General features: G+C 41.0%; 1 protein-coding gene across 1 annotated transcript in view; it reads right to left on the reverse strand.

Moving 5' to 3' along the window:
• Positions 1 to 23,854, reverse strand: part of SUCO (SUN domain containing ossification factor) — a 257,495-nt gene that overhangs the window by 3,395 nt on the left and 230,246 nt on the right. Inside the window, exons 18-22 of the mRNA XM_070940885.1 lie at positions 22,080 to 23,213; positions 20,815 to 20,902; positions 19,912 to 20,016; positions 11,257 to 11,411; positions 9,357 to 9,448 (exon numbers count right to left, since the gene is read on the reverse strand). Of these exons, the coding sequence (XP_070796986.1) occupies positions 9,357 to 9,448; positions 11,257 to 11,411; positions 19,912 to 20,016; positions 20,815 to 20,902; positions 22,080 to 23,213 (1,574 nt within the window). The remainder of the gene's footprint in view (positions 1 to 9,356; positions 9,449 to 11,256; positions 11,412 to 19,911; positions 20,017 to 20,814; positions 20,903 to 22,079; positions 23,214 to 23,854) is intronic.

Raw genomic sequence — 23,854 nt, forward strand, 5'->3', positions numbered from 1 at the left:
GGCAAGCTCTGCATTTGGCAGACTATTGACCAATGTGTGGGACCGCCATGGAATAAGCATTGCTACAAAGCTCCAAGTCTACCGAGCAGTAATGCTAACTACCCTGATGTATGCCAGTGAGACTTGGACTGAATACAGGAGGCATGCTAGGCCATTGAACCACTTTCACATGACCTGCCTCCGTAGAATTCTGAGGATCCAGTGGCAGAACAAGGTGCCAGACACAGAAGTCCTCTCCAGAGCAGGCCTGCCATCAGTTCACAGCCTGATGATGAAAGTCCAGACACTCTGGGCAGGCCATGTTGCAAGGATGCCAGACCATTGCATCCCTAAACAGCTCCTCTATGGTGAGCTATCTCAAGGAAAGCGATCGCACGGGGGACAAAGGAAGCGATACAAAAACATGTTGAAAGTCTCTTTCAAGTCCCTGGACCATCTCCTGGGAAACCCTGGCACAAGATCTATCGACATGGCGCACGCTGATCCACCAAGGCTGCCAGACATCTGAGGACAGAAGAAAAACCATAGCACAAGAAAAGTGATCACTCCGCAAAGCAAGAGCTGCAAATACTGCAACAATGGTGTCCACACATCTGCCCAACACCTGGCAGAACATTTTGTGCCTGTATAGGTCTTAGCAGCCACCTGCTGACACATCGTGGACAGACCACAACCTGTTAGATGTCAAGGTCCTCTTCGAACACGATGAATGAACATCATTTATCAAATGAGCCTTGGTAGTACAGTGATCTAAAGCACCCTGTTATTAAGACCAGCTGCCTACAATTACTGCAGGTTCGAATCTCGCCAGGCTCAAGGTTGACTCAGCCTTCCATCCTTTCTAAGGTAGGTAAATTGAGGACCCAGTTGTGGGGGCAATAAGCTGACTTTGTATAAATATACAAAAGGATGAAGGCTATTGCTTAGCACATTGTAAGCCACCCTGAGTCTCCGGAGAAGGGCGGCATATAAACAAATTTAAAAAAAAAATACTATCAAGATGGAAATTAAGAAAAAATCATGTATAACTTCTGTGAATTAGATGTCTCTTAGAATTTGTAACCTTACATATCACTGTCCATTTTTTTATGGAATATGGCAGAAGAGGCAGAGAGACATGGTCTATGTAGCACAGTCCCCAACCCGCAGGCTGTGGCCCATTCAGAACTGGACTGTGGAAGTGGCACTTCTGGAGCTGTGGGCTCATGCACTCGCCCACTACTTGCCCAGAATCATCCCCTCTCTCCCCCCATCGGTCTGGAAAGTCAGAAAGACAGGAGTCTGTTGGTCTATATAGGATGGCGCTTGTGCAGAAGGTAGGGGCACTTTCTGATCTGGGCATAAGAGATGGTAGTGCAGTGGTAAAATGATCCTTAGGCAGAATTTTTTTGGTTGGCTGGGGGGGATCCTGTTCCAAACTGCTCAATTATGTGGGTTTTTGGTATACTTTAAACTGTATATTGTATACTTTAAATTGCACACTCCATATTAGGTCCATAGTGTATATCAAATATCAAATAATATGGAAAGAAGGAAAAGTGTCCTGAAAGTAGAAACGTAATGTATCTTTATACCTGTCTATTACCAAGATACACTATAAAAGAGTGTTAAATAGGAGAGAAGGAAAAGCTATGACATTGGTAGGAATGTAGTGCTTTATTCACAAAAGTAAGGTAATTGCCAAAACTAGCTCCTATAATCCTATATTGCATCAATAGAATTACAGGATAAATATCAAAGGAAGTCACCACACTTCTATTCTGTGTTAGTCAGAATATACCTAATATACTCTTATCACGGGGTGTCAAACTCGATTTCATTGAGAACCGCATCAGGATTGTGTTTGACCATGGTGGGTGTGGCCAGGGTGGGCATAACCAGCTCAATGTCACTCATTTCAGGGGCGCCTGTGGCGGCCCAGGTGCTCTGCCAGTGAAAATGGGCTCCATTTTCAGCTTCCTGCAACCCTCTGTCAGTGAAAACAGATTTCTTACAGATTAAAGAAATTTCTAGAGAATTTTATTCATTCTGACCAAAATGGCTTCCTGCTCAGAAGGCATATAAGGAATAACATTAGGACTATTTTAGATACCATAGAATATTATGAAGTCAATAATGAAAAACATTATTTATCAATGCACAAAAAGCCTTTGATAACGTCAAATGGGACTTTATACTAGAACAATTAAATTAAATGGATTTTGGGAAAAAATTATAAAGATGTATAAAGCAATTTATTTTAGACAGGAGGCCAAAGTGGTAATCAATGGGGAAACGACGAAGAATTTTCCAATCCAAAAAGGGGCAAGGCAAGGTTGTCCGCTATGTTTATTTTATCATTAGAGACTTTAATTAGAACAATTCGAGAAGAAGATGTACAGATCAATGGTTTAAAAATAAGAAAATTTTAAAATACAGGCATTTGCGGACAATCTTGTCTTTATTATTGAAAAGCCTGTATAATCTGATGTTAGCCTGATGGAAGTACTGGAGGAATATGGGGAAGTAGCGGGCCTAAAAATAAATAAGGAAAAAATGAAAATGATAGTCAAAAATATGACTGAAGAGCAAAAAAAAAAAAAAAAAAAAAAAGAATTGGAGGGAAAGATAAATATTCAGACTAAGAAAAAACTTAGATATTTAGGAATTCAATTGACTGCAAGATGCATCACACTCAAAGAACATAATTGTGATAAATTAATAGCACAAATTAGGTGTGATTTGGAAAAATGGGGAAAATTATAGCTATCTTTAATGGGCAGGATAGCCACCATTAAGATTAATGTCCTACCGGACTTCCGGTTGGCTCCGCGCGCGTTGCAAACGCTCCTCCGGGAGTGCCCAATCCCCGGCACTGTAAAAGCTGCCAGAACAGCCAAAAACAGCTTTCTGGTGGCTTGGAAACTTTCTCCCCAGGCAAAGGGAAGAGAGGAGAGCCGACAGGTGAAGGTAGAGCTCCCCAAGTGCCCTAGGAAAAATTCTGGGGCACGAAGGGCGAGAGCTCCCTAGAAGCCTGTCAATCTACTCCGGACCTGGGACGACTCTGCTATTTAGTGGAGCAAGACGCTGCGACCAATTCTGCCAATAACAAATGAAGGGATTTCCAACATTTAAATTTGCTGCAGGCAGAACAAGCCAGGAGAAGTCAGACTGCAAGTATCTAAACTTAACTCCAATGTTTTTTACCTCCTTCGGAAATAACAACGTAGCAAATTTGTAACAAGATGGGATTGAGGCTTGAAAGCGCGTGGAAAGTGAAAGTTAAAGGAAAGTTTCATTTTGCCGGTAGCCTCTTGCTTGAAAGAACTTTTGTATTGAGAGAAGAAGGATTTTAAGATACTAATTTAAGACTGGGAAAATTTCTGACTTTGTTGAACTCTTCTTTTTGGCTTCTGATTCTTAAACTGAAATGGCCTCAAAACCTGTAAAGACTGTTCCTATTAAAGGAACTGGGAGTGCCGGAAGCTCTCCAGCCCACACATCTAGAATGCAAGCCTCTGTTCCCCCAACAGATCCACAGATTTTAATGTTTGAAATGATACAAGAAGCCATAAAAGCTACACAGGATAAAATTGCTACTGTGATTAATTAAAAAATTAATGAAACTAATGAACAAATACAGTCTGTTTCAGATGAGATTGCAGTTCAGAATCAGGAAATTAAGGAAGATATAATATTGGCATTTAAAGGTTTGGCAGGTCACATTGAAATTTTGGATGATGAAGTTGAAGAAATTAAGCAATCTACAGAAATTTTGGATTACAAATTAGGAGAGACTCAGAATAAAATGGAAAGAGCTGAAGCTGATGTAACAATTATTCAATACAGAGATATGGAATTTGCTCTAAGAATAAGAGGGGTGAAGGAGAACAAACAAGAGAATTTGAAAGAGATGATGTCAGAGGCATTGACGCAGATGTTGGGGGAGCAGAAAGTGGAGTTAGGCTGGCAGATTGACAAGATATATCGTGTCAATTCGTGGGTGGCCAGACAGAAACATTTACCAAGAGACATTGTAATATATTTTACCTCAAGGAGACTATGCAATGAAATTTTACAGGCTACCTTTAAAAACAAGCTTCAAGTGGAAGGCCAGGAGGTGATGACAATGAAAGAAATCCCCCCCAAAATGTTGAGAGGTAGAAGGGAGTATGCTTTTCTGGTGGATGAACTGAGAAAACGCCAAATACAGTATAGATGGGAAGTGCCAGCCGGCTTAGTGGTGAATTATTCGGGTGAGAGATATCGGCTTAATACAGTATGGAAAGCAAGAGATTTTTATGCCAATGTGTTAAAGGCTGGACCACCAAAATCACCAGAAGTTAAAAGTAAGGAAGAAGTAATGGAAGGAGAGAGAGAGGAGCTGATGACAATAGTTCAGGGGGGAGCTTCGACCAGTCAAGAAGATTTCCCACAAATTCAGATTGCTGTTCAAGATTTGGACTTAATTGATATATCAGAAGAATCAAAGGATCAAAGACAGACCAGAGCAGCAACAGCTAAACGCAAGGAAGAATTAAGACTGCAACAACTTCAGAAGGCAACTCAAGGAACTACAAAAACAGAAGCAGTGGGAGGAGCCAGACCTAAAAGCCAAATGAGGCAAGATCATCAGCGAATGCTCCAAATGCTTCAGAGGCCCAAAGATGGGAACTAGATTTCTAACATGGAATGTCAATGGTTTGAATTCTCCACAGAAGAGGAGGAAAATATTTCATTATCTTTAAAATTTAAAAATGATGTAATTTGTTTACAAGAGACTCATATTAGGATACAAGATCAAAAATATTTAACAAACACAAGATTAGGAACACATTATGTAGCGGCAGCACCAGAGAAGAAAAATGGTATAGTTATATATTTGAAAAGAGACTTAATTGCCAAATTAATTGAAGCAGATGATTAAGGAAGATTTTTAGTGATTGAACTTTTAATAAAAGGAGAAAAATTACTTTTAATTGGAGTATATGCCCCGAACCAACAATAGGAAAAGTTTTATAATCTTTTACACTCAAAGTTGACACAATGGGTATACAATACTTGTATCCTACTGGGTGATTGGAATGGTGTTTTAGATGTTAAAAAGGACAAGAAGGGACCTAAGCAAAATGTTTTAACAAGAGCAAGATTGCCCAAATCGTTTTTGGAGATGATGGATGATTGGGAGTTGAGGGACATTTGGCGTGAAAGAAATCCAGAAGAAAAAGACTTTACTTTCTTTTCAGATAGATATCAATCCTTTTCAAGGATTGATTTTATACTAATTACTAATGACCTCTTTTCTAGGGTGAAGAGTACGAAGATTTGTTCAAGAACGTTGACAGACCATAGTCCAGTTTGGATGGAACTGGAGTATGGAAAGGGGCTTAGGAGGTCCTGGAGGTTAAATGATAATTTGTTTAGATATGAAGAAAATGTAAAAGAGTGTAAAAAATTTATGAAAGAATTTTTTGTTATGAATATGCAAAAGGGTACATCTATGGAAATGGTGTGGAATGCAAGTAAAGCATACATGCGAGGTATTTTGATATATTTGAATAATAAATATAGAAAGAAACAGGGAGAAAAAAGAAAGGAATTAGAAGAAGAGATTAAAAAAGCAAGAAAGAGCTTTGATGGTTAATCCAACAGATAAGAAAATTAAAGAGGCAATTAATTTACTGAAAGGTCAATTTAATATGTTAATAGCAGATCAAGTGGCAACTAACTTAAAATATGCTAAACACAATACTTTTTGCAATGCTAATAAACCTGGCAGGTGGTTAGCATATTTGTTAAGGAAAAAGCAGAAATCAAGGACTATAGAGAAAATAAAATACAAGGGTAAAGAGGTTTATGAGCAAGAATTGATTAAAAAATCTTTTTTAGAGTTCTACTCAAGGCTCTATACTGGTGATAAAATTCAAGATATAGATATAGATAGATAGATATTTGCAGAAAGAGAATTTTTATACGATTTCAAAAGAGCAGAGGGATAGTTTAAATCAATTGATAACTTCCGAGGAAATTCTGTTTGCAATTGAGCAGTTGAAAGTGGGTAAAGCTCCTCGGACAGATGGTTTGACAGCTGTTTATTATAAAAGTTTACAGGAGGAAATGGTGGAACCACTGAAGGAATTATTTAACAATATACAACAGGAAGGAGAGATACCTCCAACTTGGAAAACAGCTTTTATCTCTTTGATCCCAAAAGAGGGTCAAGATCATATAGATCCAAAAAACTACAGACCAATTTCACTTTTAAATACAGATTACAAGATTTTTGCTAAAATATTAGCAAATAGATTAATGACAGTTATGCAGCAAATGATTCATCATGATCAAACTGGTTTTATAAATGGTAGACAAATGAAAAGCAATGTAAGGCAAATTGTTAACTTTCTAGAGTATTTGGGGAGGAACAACTAGGTCCCCGCAGTGCTAGTATTTTTGGATGCTGAGAAAGCCTTCGATAGATTGAATTGGCATTTTTTATTGAAATTAAGAGAAAGGATGCAATTTGGAGAATATTTTATACAATCTATTAAGGCAATATATCAGAAACAAACAGCGCAAATAATAATTAATGGTGGTTTAACAGATATTTTTAATATAGAAAAAGGAACAAGGCAAGGTTGTCCCTTGTCTCCATTATTGTTTATTTTGACGCTGGAAATTTTACTGAGTAAAATACATGGGACAAATACAATAAAGGGAATTAAAATTAGACAGCATGAGTATAAGATAAGAGCATTTGCGGATGACCTGGTTGTTACCCTAGCCCAACCAGCACAATCGATTACAGCCTTGATGGATATAATTAATCCATATGGACAAGTATCTGGTTTTAAAATAAATACAGCCAAAACAAAGATAATAGCTAAAAATATGACTAGAAGCCAAAGAGAAGAGATAGAAAGGGTAACAGGATTTGAGATAGTAAAGAAGGTTAAATATTTAGGGGTTTATATTATGACTACAAATATGAAACTATATCAGCATAATTATGAACCGTTGTGGCAAAAAATACAGAAAGAGATGGAAAACTGGAGAAAATTACAATTGTCTTTGCTGGGAAGGATAGCTGCAGTAAAAATGAATGTCTTACCAAAGCTTTTATTTCTTTTTCAAATGATACCTATACTTAAAAAAGATGAAAACTTGAAGGAATGGCAGAAGGGCATAAATAAGTTTATTTGGGCAGGGAAGAAACCACGAGTAAATCAAAAGATAATGCAAGATACACGAGAAAGAGGTGGTCTTAAAATGCCCAATTTAAGATTGTATTATGAAGCCGCTGCCCTCTCAGCAGTTATTGACTGGATAAATTTAACGGAGGAAAGGATATTAAATATTGAAGGATATGGTCTGGTCTATGGCTGGCATGCTTATTTATTGTATGACAAGAAAGTAGACAAGACTTTTAAAAGTCATATATTCAGGAATGCTTTATTGCGTGTCTGGAAAAAGTATCAATACAAATTAAACGATAAGTTACCAATATGGACAGTACCCAGACACGCGATAGAGAATATAAATGTGGAGCAGAAACAAGATAGGATTACATACAAGGAACTTCTCTATAAAGGAGGAGTGAGATTACAATTAAAATCTATGGAACAATTAAGAGAAGAAGGAATAATTAGAACTTGGTTTCAATATGGACAGCTGCAGGCCAGATGGAGAGAAGATAAAAAAATTGGTATTTTGCAACAGGATGAGAATTTGATAAAACAAATAAGAGACAAAAGTCAAATGCATATAAAAAGGTTGTATAATGTATTAGTGGAAATAGATTCAGAAACAGAGCTAGTCAAGGACTGTATGATAAAGTGGGCACAAAATATAGGAGAACCAATAATGATGGAAACATGGGAAAAGATATGGGTTAGAAATGTAAGATTCACACAAGCCTAAATTTAAGAGAGAACTTCTATAAAATGTTTTATAGATGGCATTTAGATCCAAAAAAACTAGCCTGTATGTATCCAAATTTACAACCTAAATGTTGGCAATGTGAGTGTGAAGATGCTATGTATTTTCATATATGGTGGACATGTAAAAAAAATTAAGGCTTTTTGGATAAAAATATGGTGGATTATTCAAAATATTTTAAAGAAAAAGATTAAATTTACACCACAGTTTTTTTTGTTGGGAATAGTTATGGATTGTACTGTAATAGAGACTAAGTTGGTTTTAAATTTAATAACAGCAGCCAGGTTACTGGTGGCACAGTATTGGAAGAAGGAAGATCCACCTACTACTGAAGAATGGACACTGAAAGTCGCGCATTTGGCAGAGATGACAAAAATTTCATCATATCTCAAAGACTATTCAAACGAAAGATATATATCGGAATGGAAAAGATGGATTGACTATATTCAAAACAAGTATCAGACTAAGATGTTTCATATAGCTTATGAATGAAACATTCTTAACTTTTTAGTTTATGTTTATAGTGTTTTGAATTGTAAGGAGTTAAAGACCTGGGGAGATTTTGAAGTCAACAAATTGTTAGCATATTTTAGTTATATGTTTGTGAATGCTATACCCTGTGCCTGTTCTGGGGAAGGGGGAGGGGGAAAGGGTGGATGGGTGGGTAAGGGGTGTGGGAGGGGGTGAGGGTGGAGGGGTGGGAGGGGTGGGAGAAAATGTTTGTATCTATTATAAAACTTTTCAATAAAAAAAAAAGATTAATGTCCTACCAAAAATGTTGTTTCTATTCCAGTGCATACCAATTCGGCTCAAAAAAGATTTTTTTACTAATTTGGATAGACATATTTCAAAACTCATCTGGCAAGGGAAATTTAAGAGATAAAACAAGATGATGAGGCTAACGATTGAGAACCTTGAGAGCAATGAATCTTCTATCTCTAATATTTCAACTTGGTTGAAATCTCATCTTGCACAAGTGCCATACTACAAGTCTTTGTGGTGCCACAGGAAGCAAATCTTTATTATATTTGGTAATGATCTCTCAGTTTATATGAGGTTCTAAAGGGAATTAAAATAAAAGTCAAATAACAATAGTACTCTTAAACTTCTAAAGCAAAATCCATTTATTCTCAGATTTGAAAACTCAATAGTCAGATAATAACCAAAATACTTCTGATAAATAGTCTCTGGGGAAGAAGGACTGCTAAAGATAACAGCACTTGATGGACCTAGGTTTGCTTTATTGCACAGCTACCCAAAATATTGCTAACACATGCACATACACAAACAAATCTGATTACCTATCAGAAGATTTTAATTGCACTTTTATATTTCTGCAACAAATTATAAAGTGTGTTATGACAACTGTTTTGCACTGAAATACAGTAGTGGTTTCACCAGCAATCTGTAGAAACAAGTAGTTCAACCATAGCTATCCTTACCTTGTTTGCTATTTAGCTGAAAAGACTGAGACCTAGTGAGTGGAAAGGAAGTTCTTCTTTTCACATTCATATCATCATAGGAGGAAATACATCTGCAGGAGAAAAACAGTGCCTTATCACCAAAAGTGATAAAATAGCTTTTCCTACCAAAGTTCTAAAATCCAGTTAAATTGCAAAATAACCCCCCACCCCACCCCAAGGACTTGTGACACAGTCCTGAGGTTACGAATGTTGCAGCACCACAACAATTGTTCACCCTTACGAACAACCCCAGAGGCACTACAACATTCGCCCTACCTATTCCCATCATCATCACCAGCTTCTGACCCCCCAATTTTGCCACCTCAAAGTGCCCCATTGGTGCTCAAATGCTTTTCGCCCGGAGACTGGAAGCTTAGTTTGCACACTGATGGGACATTTTGAGGTGGCAAAATTGCGCCACCTCAAAGCACCCCATTGGCATGCAAGCACTTTTTCCCCAAAGGCTGGAAGCTTCTAGGGGCCATGATGTTACACAACTTCAGGCACCCATCCGCTTCTGCAGAGAATGGGTACTTGAAGTCCCATGACATCAGGGCACCCAGAACCTTCCAGTCTATGCACGAAAAGTGTTTGCACACCAACAAGAGGCTTGAAGCAATGTGATTTCGCTGCCCCAAAGCCCCCCATCAGCGTGCAAACGCTTTTCCATGCCGAGACTGGAAGCCTTTGGAGGAGACTCATCAAGGCTCCCCACAGCTCTGGAAGTGGTAGGTAGCTTTGGTGAGTCAGAGAAGCCAAGCAGTCCGTGCTCATCCTGCTCTCCCTCTACTCTCACTGCTCCGCTTTTGGAGTATCGGGAGCAGGCAAAGAAACCATGGCAGAGAGGATGGAGATGAGACAGCTTGCTAGATCTTCACAAGGTAAGTCAGTCTCCACAGGCCTGCGTGCCTGTGGAGACCCGGTGTGGCAGAAGGGGGAAGGAAGCAATTGTGGGGAGCATGAGGTATCTCAGTAGGTCGGAGGCGGCCTTGGGTGGTCTTAAGCCGATGGCCTGTTACATCACTAGACCCCCCCATGGCCTTCTCCATCCTGAGATACCTCATGTGCATTTAATGACCCACACATTTGATTAGCGAATACATGGGCGAAAGCAGGGAGTGATCACCGTCAAGTTACGTGATTCACTCCTAAGAATCCTCGAGTTATGAATGTAATGGGCAGACTCCATTACATTCGTAATTCGAGGACTACCTGTACAAAAAATAAGAAACTTTACACCATTGTGTACTCTACATTCTATTTATTTTACAGAAGTCATGAAGTAAAGCATGATATGCATTGTGCATTAGAGCAAAATGAGAAATTAGAACTAAAATGAGCAAATGCTTGAACTGCATATATATTAGTTCTTGCTGAGTGGCTTCTAAATGGAGCCATCATCTCCTGCCTTTACAAGGGAGAGGCAACTTTCTGGTAGCTATTTTGGTAGTTAGGGCACATAAGAGAGGGGGTAATACCATTCTGCAATTGGATGTGTCTTTCTTTTTTGTGTTTGCTGTTTCAAGTGTGCTAAATGGAGATAAATACTGAAATAGCTTATTTATTTTATTTCCTGCTAGAAGGATGGGCAACTGCTCTTAAGCTATTTTTCATGACCTATCTACAAGTTATCCTGAGTGGCAAGGTTCTTTCAAAAGCCATTTGATAATTTCACTTTTTCACATAACGTTCATTCACAAATTTGATAATTTCACACACCATTCATTCATAAATTTCATACCTCAACACATCTTCCATTCTACACATTTATATAATAAAAAGCATTTATATAATGAAAAGCATTTTATAATTTAGTCATAAGTATGTCTTAGTATGTAGTTGTTCTTAGTTTTCCATACAAACCTGAGAAATAAGTTACCTTTTAGGACTAGGATAGTGATTACTTTTGAGAATCTTTGAGAAGTAATCATTATTCAATTCTGGTTTATATTTGCAACGTTGCAGAAAAAGCATAAAGACTAGGATGGCACAGAATATCAAAGAAATAACAAGATAACTCTGGTGATCTGAAACCTGAAAAAGAAATTGTATAGACTGTATAATCATGGTTAAATATGGAAGCAACTACATATATGTGAGGTTGAAGGTTCGTTTTGCAAGCTTGTGGGTTGGTTTCTGAACATTTCGTTATCAGACTAGGTAACATCTTCAGCAGAGTTTAAGGTAACATCCCCTAAACTCCACTGAAGATGTTACTTAGCCTGGTAACGAAATGTTCGGAAACCAACCCACAAACTCGCAGAACGAACCTTCACCCTCATCCTACACCCGAGCTACAGATATTCGCCGCTACATATATATATATAAATGAGTATCTATGCTGCATTATATTAAGTTTTACCTATAGCTAACTAAGTAATGAAATCTCTGCAATCCCCAAATATTTTCCAAATATATCCTCAATTGTCCTTCTATCTGTGATTTACTTTAATAACAGAATAACAGACTTGAAAGGGACCTTGAAGGTCTTCTAGTCCAAACTCCTGCCAAAGTAGGAGACTCTATACCATTCTGGACAAATGGCTACCCAGTCTCTTCTTAAAAACCTCTAGTAAAGGAGTAGCCACAACTTCTGGAGGCAAGCTGTTCCACTGATTAATTGTTCTCACTGACAAGAAATTTCTCCTTAGTTGTAGGTTGGATCTACAACTTGATAAGTTTCGCTCTGTTACTTGTTGTCCTGCCCTCAGGGACTTTGGAGAAAAGTTTGACCCCCTCTTCTCTGTGACACTCCCTCAAATATTGGAAGACTGCTATCATGTCACCAGCCCAGTCCTTCTCTTCGTTATACTAGACATAACCCAGCTCCTGCAACGGTTCATCTTATGTTTTAGTCTCCATGCCTAATCATGATTACTCTTCTCTGCACTTTGTCTCAACATCATTTTTGTACTGCGATGATCAAAACCGGATGCAGTATTCCAAGTGTGGTGTCACAAAAAAAGTATAAAGCGGTACTAACACTTCATGTGATCTTGATATTATCGCTCTGTTGATGCAGCCTAGGACTGCATTTTTTGGCAACCGCAGCACATTTCTGGCTCATACCTAAGTGATGGTCCACTAGAACACCTAGATCCTTCTCACAGCTACTGCTGTTGAGCCAAGTACCATCTATTCCAGAGTTCCCCAGTGTTTCCAGCTTTGCGGACCAGCAGGGGGGGAATTGGGATGGTTCCATGCGAGCAGCTGGTAAGCACGTGCATGTGTGCAGCTCCATTTGCTCAAACGTGCATGCACAACTGCTGCTCATGCAAACGGAGCACACACACATTTGCCCACTGCTCACACAAGTGAGGATGTGCATGCACATGCATGCACGCTGGCTGTTTTGGTGGCCCAGGTGTAAACCCTTCATGATCCACTAGTGGGCAGTGGCCCACAGGTTGTGCACCTCTGGTCTATATCTGTGCCATTTTTTTTTTTTGCCAAAGTGTAAAACCTTTTCTCACCATTGAACTGCATTTTGTTGGATCAGGCCTAGTATTCAACTACTTCTGGATCTTGAGCCTATTTTCTAAAGTCTTGGTTACTCCCCTCAATTTGGTGTTTTCTGCAAATTTGATGAGTTCCCCTTCTATCCCTTCACCTAAATCATTTGTTAAGATATTGAAGAGTACTGGACATAAGGCAGAACCTTGTGGTATCCCACTGCATGCTTCCCTTCCTGCAGATGTAGTTCTATTGAGGACTACATGTGATTAGTCAGTCAGTTAGGAATCCATTTGGTGGTGATGCTGTCAATCCCACATCTTCCTCATTGATTCAGTCTGGCAGGGTTGGCACACTCTGGGTTCCTTTGATTAACTAAAACTGTCGGTTCCTGAAAGTACACCTTCATTGTCACAGCACTTGCTCTTTGGAATAAGGTTCACCCCACCAAAATTCAGATAGGCCCACCCTGATGGTGTTTCTAAGATTCTTGAAACAGATGGATATTTGGCAAGGGTATTTGAATGCTTTCTTCAATGGTGTAGGTTTATTTTTCCTCTTTTCCATTTTGCTGTCTTTTATTGCTTGTTCTTTTTTATTATAATGAGCTGTGGTGGCACAGTGGTTAGAATGCAGTATTGCAGGCTATTTCTGCAGTTTGATTCTCACTGGCTCAAGGTTAACTCAGTCTTCTATCCTTCTGAGATCGATAAAATGAGGACTCAGATTGTTGGTGGCAATATGCTGACTAAACTGCTTAGAGAGGGCTGTAAAGCACTGTGAAGTGGTATATAAGTCTAAGTGCTATTGCTATTATACTGTTTTTTATAAATAATTTTTAAAATTTTTGCTACATAAAGAAAGAGCAACAGTTTCAATGTCTATATAAACTGTGTGTTGTCTAGTTATAATTAGTTTGAGCATTATTTTATTGTTTTACAGGTAATCCTCAATTTACAACCATTTATTTAGTGACTGCTTGAAGCTATAATGGCATTGAAAAAAAATGATTTATTACTGATTTTCACATTACAACTGTTGCAGTATCCCCATGGTCATGCGGTCAGATTTCTGCTGCTTGGAAATTGGCATGTATTTATGACAGTTGCACTGTTCCAGGGTCATGTAATCACCATTTGTAATCTTCCCAACCCACTTCCACAAAAAAGCTGTGGAAAAAAGATTGTAATATAGGCAAAACTCAGTTAACTGCCTTGCTTAGCAACATAAATTTTGGGCTCAATTGTGGTCATAAGTCGAGGACTACCTGCATGTCTACAGCATTTTGCTTGTCCACTAATTTACTCATTTGTCAAAGTATGCAATAAGATCTGTCTGACATGATTATTTTTGACAAACCCATGTTGGCTTCTAGTAATTTAATTTTGTTTTGATGTTTAATTTCTTTCCCTGGCTGCCAGGAATGTTCAGAATAGCTATTTGCAATTTTTATTTCCCAGATACATTCTGTGAAAAGTGAACAAAGATGCTAGTTCTTCTCTGGAATGGTTCCCACGTGGCTGGAACAGGAAATGTGGGGTTTTGGGATGGAATAGAGGAGAGGTAATATAGTATAGAGGAGGAATTTGGAGCTAGGGTTGGAAGGACTGCACAGAATATAGGTAAGATTAGAAAAGAGTACGGAGCAACCTATTTTTTTGAGTGGGTAAAGAGTTTTTGTATGTGCATTTCTGAACTTGCATGTGGGTAATCCTGAGAGATGGCTGAAATGGATCTGGCAGACTCTTAACAAACAGAGATAGTGAGACCAAATGTATAAGTGCCGAGAAGAAAGTTTGTATTTTAGGGCTCAAGTTTCCTTCTCTGATGCATTTTCAGATCTTAGACAATTTTCTCTTAGCCTCTCTGCGAAATAACATTTTCTACCTGATCATGTTCAATTATAGCAGCTATGTTATTCATAAATACTGTTCAACCATAAAATTGATGAAAAAAGCATGTCATTTGTGGCAAATCTTTTGTGCTTGAAATAGAACAATCTAGCAGCTAACTAAGGTTCACTACTTCCATCTCACCAGTAGAGGGGACTGACCATCAGACCAATCACCATGAGAGGGTGGTTGGATTGTATCCCCCTTGAACTGTGTCGACTTGGCAAGAGATCCTTCCCACTGTGGTGAGGGGACAGTGGACTTTGGACCTCGGACTTTGGATGCCCCCACTTTATTTGCTCCCTTTTGGACCTCTTATTTGTCATCTGACCCTTGGGACATGGTCACTTATCCTCTGTGGCAAAATGTATACGGCAGCTGAGCTTCTTGTTCTGCAAGACTCCCCCCTCTCGCAGAATTGGCCCTCCACTCTATCGAGGGCCTACCTCGATGACGGATTTTGGAATCCCGAGAGGTGGCATGCGGCGAAGAGGGGGTTGAGGGGTTTTTTAAAATTGTCGTTTGCCAATCTTTTAAGGGGTTTTGGGAGGGGGGAGGGTTGTTTGGCAAAGGATAGGGAGGGTGATTTGTTGGGGAGGGGACCAGGCCCGGCACAGGGTCGCGCTAGGGGAGGTGCAGAGTGGGGATCGGAGGGGGTTGGTGTTGGTAGGGAGGAGGGCGATGTCATCAGGACCGTAGGTGGGAGGGGCAGGTATGGTGGGAGCAGGGGGCCATATCATGTTGTGGGGGCACGTATCCGCTGTCTCCAAGCGGTGACATGCTCCGGCCCCCAATGCTCTTCTCGTTCCCTGGGTTGTCCGGAGTCTCAGAGCCTGGGTCTTAGGCTGATGCTGTGCAACGCCAGGTCCATGGCTAATAAAGCCCCCCTCATTTGTGAGCTGATTCAGGAGGGGGGAGCGGACCTGGCGGGTATTACTGAGACCTGGCTGGGCTTGGAGGGGGGGGTCCCCCTCGTAGAAATGTGCCCACCGGGTTTCCGTGCATTCCATCAGCCAAGGGCCCAGGGTAGGGGTGGGGGGGGTGGCGGTTATTATAAAGGAAGGTCTTGATCCTAGGGAGGCCACTGTACCTCAGATAGCCGGTTGTGAGTCTCTCCTTGTGAAGTGGGGCCATGGGAGGCAGATGGGCCTGCTGGTTGCATACCTGGCTCCTTGCTGCGTGGCAGCGACCCTGCCCGAGCTCCTCAATGTTATAGCCGGGGTGGTGGTTGATACCCCCAGGCTTTTAGTCATGGGGGATTTCAACCTGCCGTCCATCGGTGAGGCATCTGAGGTGGCTCGGGAGTTCATGGCTTCCATGACGGCCATGGACCTGACCCAGTTAATTCAGGGCCCCACTCACATAGGAGGAAACACGCTGGACTTGGTTTTCGTCTCTGGTCAGTGGTTGAATGGCTTAGATACAGGGGATATAGTTATCGAACCCTTGTCATGGTCAGACCATTCTCTCCTTAGACTTGATTTCCTGACCGCTATGCCCCACCGCAGGGAGGCGGAACCGATCAGGTGGTTCCGCCCCAGGCGCCTGATGGATCCTGATAGGTTCCGAATGGAGCTTGGGCCATTTCCTGAGACTCTGGCGCGCGACTCGACGGAAGACCTGGTGGCCGCCTGGGATAGGGCGGCCGCTGGTGCTTTAGATCGGGTCGTGCCTTTGCGGCCTCTGACCCGGCGCCGATTCTTCCCAGCTCCTTGGTTCTCCGAGGAGCTGAGGGGGATGAAACGCCGGAAAAGACGCCTAGAGAGTAGTTGGAGGGCCAGTCGCTCCGAATCTGATCATACACTAGTGAGGTCTTATATCAGGACCTACTTAGTGGTGATAAAGGCGGCGAAGTGTAATTACTTTTCCGCTCTTATCGCGTCGGCAGAGAATCGCCCAGCTGCCTTGTTTAGGGTGACTCGCTCCCTTCTCCATCTGGGAGCGCGGGAAGACCCCTTGCAAGGTCGTGCTGAGGATTTTGCGCATTATCTGCACGATAAAGTCGCTCAGATTCGGGAAGGCTTGGACTCTGACTGGGTAGGTACAGGCGGGTTGTCCGAGGTCTGTCTTGAGACGGTTATCTGGGATGAGTTTGACCCTGTGACTCCCGAGGACGTGGACAGGATGCTGGGGAGGTTGAACGCAACCACATGTTTATTGGACCCGTGTCCCTCCTGGTTGGTGCTGGCTACCCGGGAGGTTACACGAGGCTGGCTCCAGAGGATTATAAATGCTTCCTTGAGTGAGGGGTTCTTGCCTCCCGCCTTGAAAGAGGCGGTGGTGAGGCCCCTCCTCAAGAAGCCCTCTCTGGACCCAGCTGTTTTAGCAAACTATCGTCCAGTTTCCAACCTTCGCTTTTTGGCGAAGGTTGTTGAGAGTGTGGTTGCGCGACAGCTCCCACAGTACCTGGATGAAACCGTCTATCTAGATCCGTTCCAGTCCGGCTTCAGGCCCGGGTACAGCACGGAAACGGCATTGGTCGCGTTGGTTGATGATCTCTGGAGGGCTCGGGATAGAGGTTGTTCCTCTGTTTTGGTCCTATTAGACCTCTCAGCGGCTTTTGATACCATCGACCATGGTATCATGCTGCGCCGGTTGGAGGGGTTGGGAGTGGGAGGCACTATTTTACGGTGGTTCTCCTCCTATCTCTCCGACCGGTCGCAGTCTGTGTTGGCTGGAGGGCAGAGGTCGACCTCAAGGCACTTGGTTTGTGGGGTGCCACAGGGGTCGGTCCTCTCGCCTCTCCTGTTCAACATTTATGTGAAGCCGCTGGGCGAGATCATCTGTGGTTTTGGGGTGCAGTGCCATCTGTACGCTGATGACACCCAGCTGTACATCTCCACCCCAGACCACCCCAACGATGCCCTTGAAGTGATGTCCCGGTGCCTAGAGGCGGTGCGGGCCTGGATGGGGAGGAACAGGCTCCGACTCAATCCCTCCAAGACTGAGTGGCTGTGGCTGCCGGTGTCCCGATATAGTCAGCTGGTGCCATCGCTGACTATTGGGGGCGAGACATTGGCCCCCACGGAGAGGGCGCGTAACTTGGGTGTCCTCCTGGACGCACGGCTGTCTTTAGAAGAGCATTTGACGGCCGTGGCCAGGGGGGCTTTCTATCAGGTTCGCCTGATACGCCAGTTGCGCCCCTTTCTGGATCGGGACTCCCTATGCACGGTCACTCATGCCCTCGTTACTTCCCGCCTCGACTACTGCAACGCTCTCTACATGGGGCTCCCCTTGAGGAGCACTCAGAGGCTCCAACTGGTGCAGAATGCGGCCGCGCAGGTACTTATGGGGGCGACATGGCGCTCCCACGTGACACCTCTCCTGCACGAGTTGCATTGGCTTCCGGTGGTCTTCCGAGTGCGCTTCAAGGTGTTGGTTCTCATCTTCAAAGCGCTCCATGGCTTAGGACCCAGCTATTTACGAGACCACCTTCTGCCTCCGATAACCTCCCACCGGCCAACACGCTCCCAGAGAGGGTCTCCTCAGGGTGCCGTCTGTCAGGCAATGTCGGCTGGCGACCCCCCGGGGAAGAGCCTTCTCTGTGGGGGCACCCGCCCTCTGGAATGAGTTACCCCCAGGGATAGGACTAATCCCGGACCTCCGGACCTTCCGCCAGGCCCTGAAAACTTTTTTATTTCAGCAAGCCGGCCTGGGTTAAAAAATTTTAATTTGGTGAATTTTATGGGTAACGGGGTTTTAAATTGGAGAAGCCTAAGATAATTTAATTTTGTTTTAATGTATTTTAATATTCGTATTGTGTGTTTTTAATTCTGGCTGTTCACCGCCCCGAGTCCTTCGGGAGAGGGGGCGGTATAAAAATTTAATAAATAAATAAATAAATAAATAAGTGGCAAGGGTCATTTTAAGCTATGATAATTGAATGTATAGACCAGTGATGGCTGACCTTTTTGCCGTCACGTGCCAAAAGCAGGGAGGTTGCGGGGGGGGGTGTCGCATGCACATGTGCCCACACCCATAATTCAATGTCCCCCCCGTGCATGCATACACAACCCCCCATGCTCCCCCCTCTTTTGGCACATGATGGCAAAAAGGTTACAGGTGGTCCCGGTAGGCCCGTTTTTCGCTCTCCCCAGGCTCCAGAGGCTTTCTTGGAGCCTGGGAAGGGCGAAAACAGCCTTCCCCCCCACACCCCCCGGAGGCCCTCTGGAGGCTGGAGACGTCCGTTTCCTGACTTCCAGCGGTCCTGGAAGGCCTAAAAACCAGCTGGCCAGTGCACGCATGGGCACTGGAGCTGAGCTAGGGCTATGCTCGTGTGCCCACAGATATGGCTCCGTGTGCCACCTGTGGCACACGTGCCATAGGTTTGCCATCACGGGTATAGACTGTAAAAAAATTGACAAGGCATAGAAATGAAAATGTTTCATTCTATATAATGTAGCTATAATTCTCTATTATGTTTTTACTTAGAGCAGTTGCTCCTCAATACAGCTGCTTACCCTGTTCCACAGATCCAAGACTTTTCCTGTCCCATAGGTATCCCTTTAAGTCCAACAGAATAACAACTACAATGGGCAGCATTCAATAACATGACCTAACTGATTGGAATGAAATACATTCAACTCTTTATGGAATCTCCCTCATGCAAGCCCATCCCATGATACAAATTTCTACAATTCTCTTAAAAACTACTGAAAAATGAAAGAATTGATTATGTGCTTGTATGCAGTCATCATAGTATAGCCTTATGTTATTAATAGGAACAGCTCTAGTCCATAATTGGACCCAATTATGTTAGCCTACATAATATGTACAGATATGTATAGTAGGAAGCCTGCCATAAATTTGTAACTGGTTATCTTTTAATTCTTCCTTTATAAGGAGTTTATTATCCTATAGAAAACATATTCAAAATACTTTAAAGTATTTTGTCCAAACTAGTTGGCAACACATAAGCATATCTTCAAATGACTAACAATTGTAGACAACTTTTTCACATGAAAGTATTAGTTATGGAATGTACAATGCATTTCAGCTTAGCATAGCATTTTCAAGATCAATTACATTGTGACAGAGAAGCCATATGAATGAACTCTAATTAAACTCTATCTTCTATTAAACTAAACACCTATTACTAGTATTTCATGTTTTAAAAAAAGAGTGTTCAAAATATAAATATTGATACCTAAATTTTAAAACATGTTTCTTTCATATTATTCAGATGTTACCTTTCTTTTTAGTTCAGCTACTGTTGATGACAGATTGGAAACAATGAGTGTCATATTTATTAGTTGAGCCTGTAGAAGCTGTATGGCCTCTGTCTGTTTCAAATCCTAGATAAATAGTAAAAAAAAAAAAAGATTTCCTTTTCTTAATCTTAAAAGTATTTACTATATAGAAATGCAGTATTGCTGAAATTGGATAATATAGTCCTTATTTAGCAACCACAATGGGACTGGCAACACCATGTGGGAAATCAGTGACCACAACTGTCCTTTTTAGCTTGATATTGACAAGATTAATCAGTTTCAAACCTGCTTGTATCCTAACTCCTTTGCCCTTTGGAATGCTCATTCTGGTCCTGGGATAATTATGATACAATACTAAATGTCATAAAACAATTCCTGTGTTGATGTTTGACTGTGCAACATGGGCTATTTTCAAGGCAGATCCATCTCTGAATATATTCCAACTTGTCAAGTGAAGGCACTATATTAGAAGTTCTATTACTATTGAAGGCTTTGAGGAAACTGGTAAAGAAATATCTCTGAAAGGATGACCGAACAGGTCATGGGTTATCTAGTTTCCCCTAAAACTAAATTTAGTCATCCTAATATAGTAGATAAATAAAAGTGCAGTCTTAATTTTTTATTAATAAGAAATCCCTTAAGCAATAATAAAGAAGATCCCAGGGACATCCGAGTGCCAGGATTGCCACTGCTAAGCAATTCAGTCACAATACACCATGCTTTATGACTGCGTTGCTTAGTGACAGTAAATCTAGCTCCAACTCCCATCATAACTCGAGGACTACTTGTAAAATAAACTTGTTTTTTGGATTTCAAAACAGATAATAGTTACAGATTAGTTACAGTTAAATTATAGATAATAAAAAATAGGTTTGTGCACACCTGCTGTTCTGCTATGCATGAAGTATTCTGAAGTTTTATTATTGTCTTATTAAAAGCTTTCTGCATTTCTTCCATTTGCTTTCGATACCTACAAAGTAAAATATAATCTTAGCATTATTTGTCATCTCTTCCCAATTTCGTTTAGTCATCATTATATCTGCACAATTAGAAAAACAAAACAAAACCCCAATCCTTTTAAAATACATTGTAAGACTGCTCAACTGATGAGCACATCTTCCCTTCCAAGGAAAGGATTGTTGTTTTTAAATTATTTTTGGAATGGTACCCAAAGTTGCTTTGCATGATGATTTTACAATTATACATAAAATAAATTTTGGCCATCAGAATAAAATTATGCTTCCCTGATTTCTCAGACCATCATGTACATTTAACATGATTTTTTAAAAAATACTAAGTTCCCCAAGTATTGTGGACATTCCTTGTTCTTTTATTCAAAACTTTATAGAAAAATATTTCTCTATGCATTAATAATTAGAGTCCTCACTTAATGGCCATTTGTTTAGTGACTACTCAACTGCTCTGCAGGCCCTCAAAATTCCAGTTGTTGCAGCACTTCCACAATCATATGAACAAAATTTAGACTCTTGGCAATCAGTTTGCATTTATTGGTTACAGCATCCCATAGATAAGTGATTTCCATTGGAGACTTTTCCAGCTGGTTTACAAGCAGTTAATGAGAAAGCCAACAGGAAGCCAGTAGGAAACACAGCCTTTCTGCGTTTGCACGCACTTTATCCTCTTTTGCACATACATACATGCACTCTGCCCTCCTTCCCTCACACATATATCATACCTTCCTTCCCCTTTTGCTTGCACAATGCATGCTCTGTGCCTTTCTTCTCCCATTTGCTCTCACCATGTTCTTTCCCCTTTTAGTTCCCCACAATGCGCCCTCCTTTCCTGCTCTTGCTGAACTTGGGCCACTCTGCAGCACCTCCCTCCTCAACTTGTATGCAGCTGCACTGGGCCTCCCAAGGCCTCCTCCACCCTCTATGGTACTTCTGCTTTCCTTAAACCTGGGACTCCCTCTGCTTCCCCCTTAACAACTGCATGTTATCATGGCAACTAGAACTGCCTGGATTTCTGTTGCATAGTAATGTGACCACCTGACATTGTGCTTTAATATTGCATCACTTAATGACAAAATACTGATCCCAATTGCTGAGTTACTATCTATATGAGAAATATATTTCAGATTTTCTTTTAAAAAAATCAGACAGTAAGAATTCCATTGCTGTACGTACCTCTGACTTAGTTCTTCTAAGTAGCGGCTACTGAGAGACATATTTACTTCCAGGGCTTTAATGCGATTATTGAGTCTCATAAACACAGACTCTTTTTGATTTGATCCATGAACAAGATTCCCATTTGTGTAGCCTAAATCTGTGGAATTCTGTAGTTCAGCATAAAAGTCTGTGGCAGTTTTTGGCAACCCACCAGAAACTGAAATTGCAAGAAATGTTTCCTCAATAGTCTGCTCATCATCTTTTATTTCCAAAGATGGCGACTTCACAAGTGACACCTCCTGCTTTTTAGTTTCTGAAGAACTAACTTTTGTTTCGACACCATAGCTTTCTATAACTACTGTACATTCAGACTGTAGTACAATTTCTGTTGGCTTTGAAGTAGTTTCCATTGAGGTTTTTTCTTCTGTGTTCATCACCCTGAATACAGTTATAATACTGGGTGTAGGTTTCTCTGTAATAGATACTACAACTCTATTTTCTTCAGCAAGAATTTCCTCTTGGGAAAGGATCTCTGGACTTTCAGATACATTTTCATATATTGTAGGCTCAGAGGATACCTCTACTATAGATGGTGATCTGGTTCCTGTTGTAACATCTAAGAGTATGGATTGTGATACGGTCTGTGGATGACTAGGCTCCAGTTCAAAAGTAACTTCAGTCTGATTAACTGTAGCCTCATTTAACACACTGCTTAGAACACCTACTGACATTTCAGATAGGTCTACAATTAAGGTATCTGGTTTCTCTGAAGAATGCTCATGCACCAAAATATGCAATGATTTGGTTGGAATTAGTTGTATCTGTGAAACAGTAACAGAATTATGTTTTTCCAAAATAGTATCAGTTCTGCTGTAAGGTTGATGGATAACTACTATTGCTGAACACCACTTGAATATGTACTCTGAAAAACGAGAAATGCAACAGGCTGCAGTCAGATCATAACAAAAGATCTGTGTTTCATGCTCAAGCCATGATATTTCCTCTTCTTGTTCATCACTTGGCAGCAGGGTCACTGTGGACTGACTGACTTCTTCTTCATATTCATGAACAAGCTGAACAATTGGTCTCTCTCCTGTTATTTCCAAAACTAATATTTCACTTTCAGTCGCTGGTGTTTCTGGAGAAACAAGTCTACAAACACAGGTTGAAAAGTTAATAGAATAAATATGCACTTCAGTACATCCAGTAAAAAAGATGGTTGCAGGAATTAATATTCTTTCACTTGTTCATGAATTTCTTATTTGATATATTTCTAAGCATCGCTCCTTTCATATCTGAACCATTTTACACACAAGTTAGAATGAAAATACTAGAATGTATTTTATAATTAAGTTTTTCATTTTTACTTGTGAAAGGAATTCCTCAGAAGGAAAGAAACAAGCAAACCAAAAAAACTATTCTCCATTTCCATTTTTCTGTTTTTCTTTCATATTTTCAGAATGAAAAGAAAACTCTTTGCATATACAAATAGAGTCTAAGTTTAATATTCCTTTAGTGTTTAAATTTTCCAAACCACATTCAGAAAAGCCTACCATATTTTTCGGACTATAAGACATACCGGAGTATAAGATGCATCAAGATTTTGAAGAGGAAAACAAGAAAAAAAAATTTTTGCCCTCCCCGGCCCCCAGGAGCATTTTGCAGGCCTCCCAAACCCTCTGCGTGTCCCGTTTTTGTGAAAACACACATACAATTGTGTTTTCGCAAAATCGGGCACGCAGAGGGTTTGGGAGGCCTGCAGATTGCTCCTGGGGGTTGGGGAGGGCAAAAAC

The sequence above is a fragment of the Pituophis catenifer genome, unplaced genomic scaffold (genome assembly GCF_029215685.1).
Source record: "Pituophis catenifer annectens isolate HBS135680 unplaced genomic scaffold, rPitCat1.0.hap2 SCAF_3, whole genome shotgun sequence".
In the NCBI taxonomy this organism is placed as follows: domain Eukaryota; kingdom Metazoa; phylum Chordata; class Lepidosauria; order Squamata; family Colubridae; genus Pituophis; species Pituophis catenifer.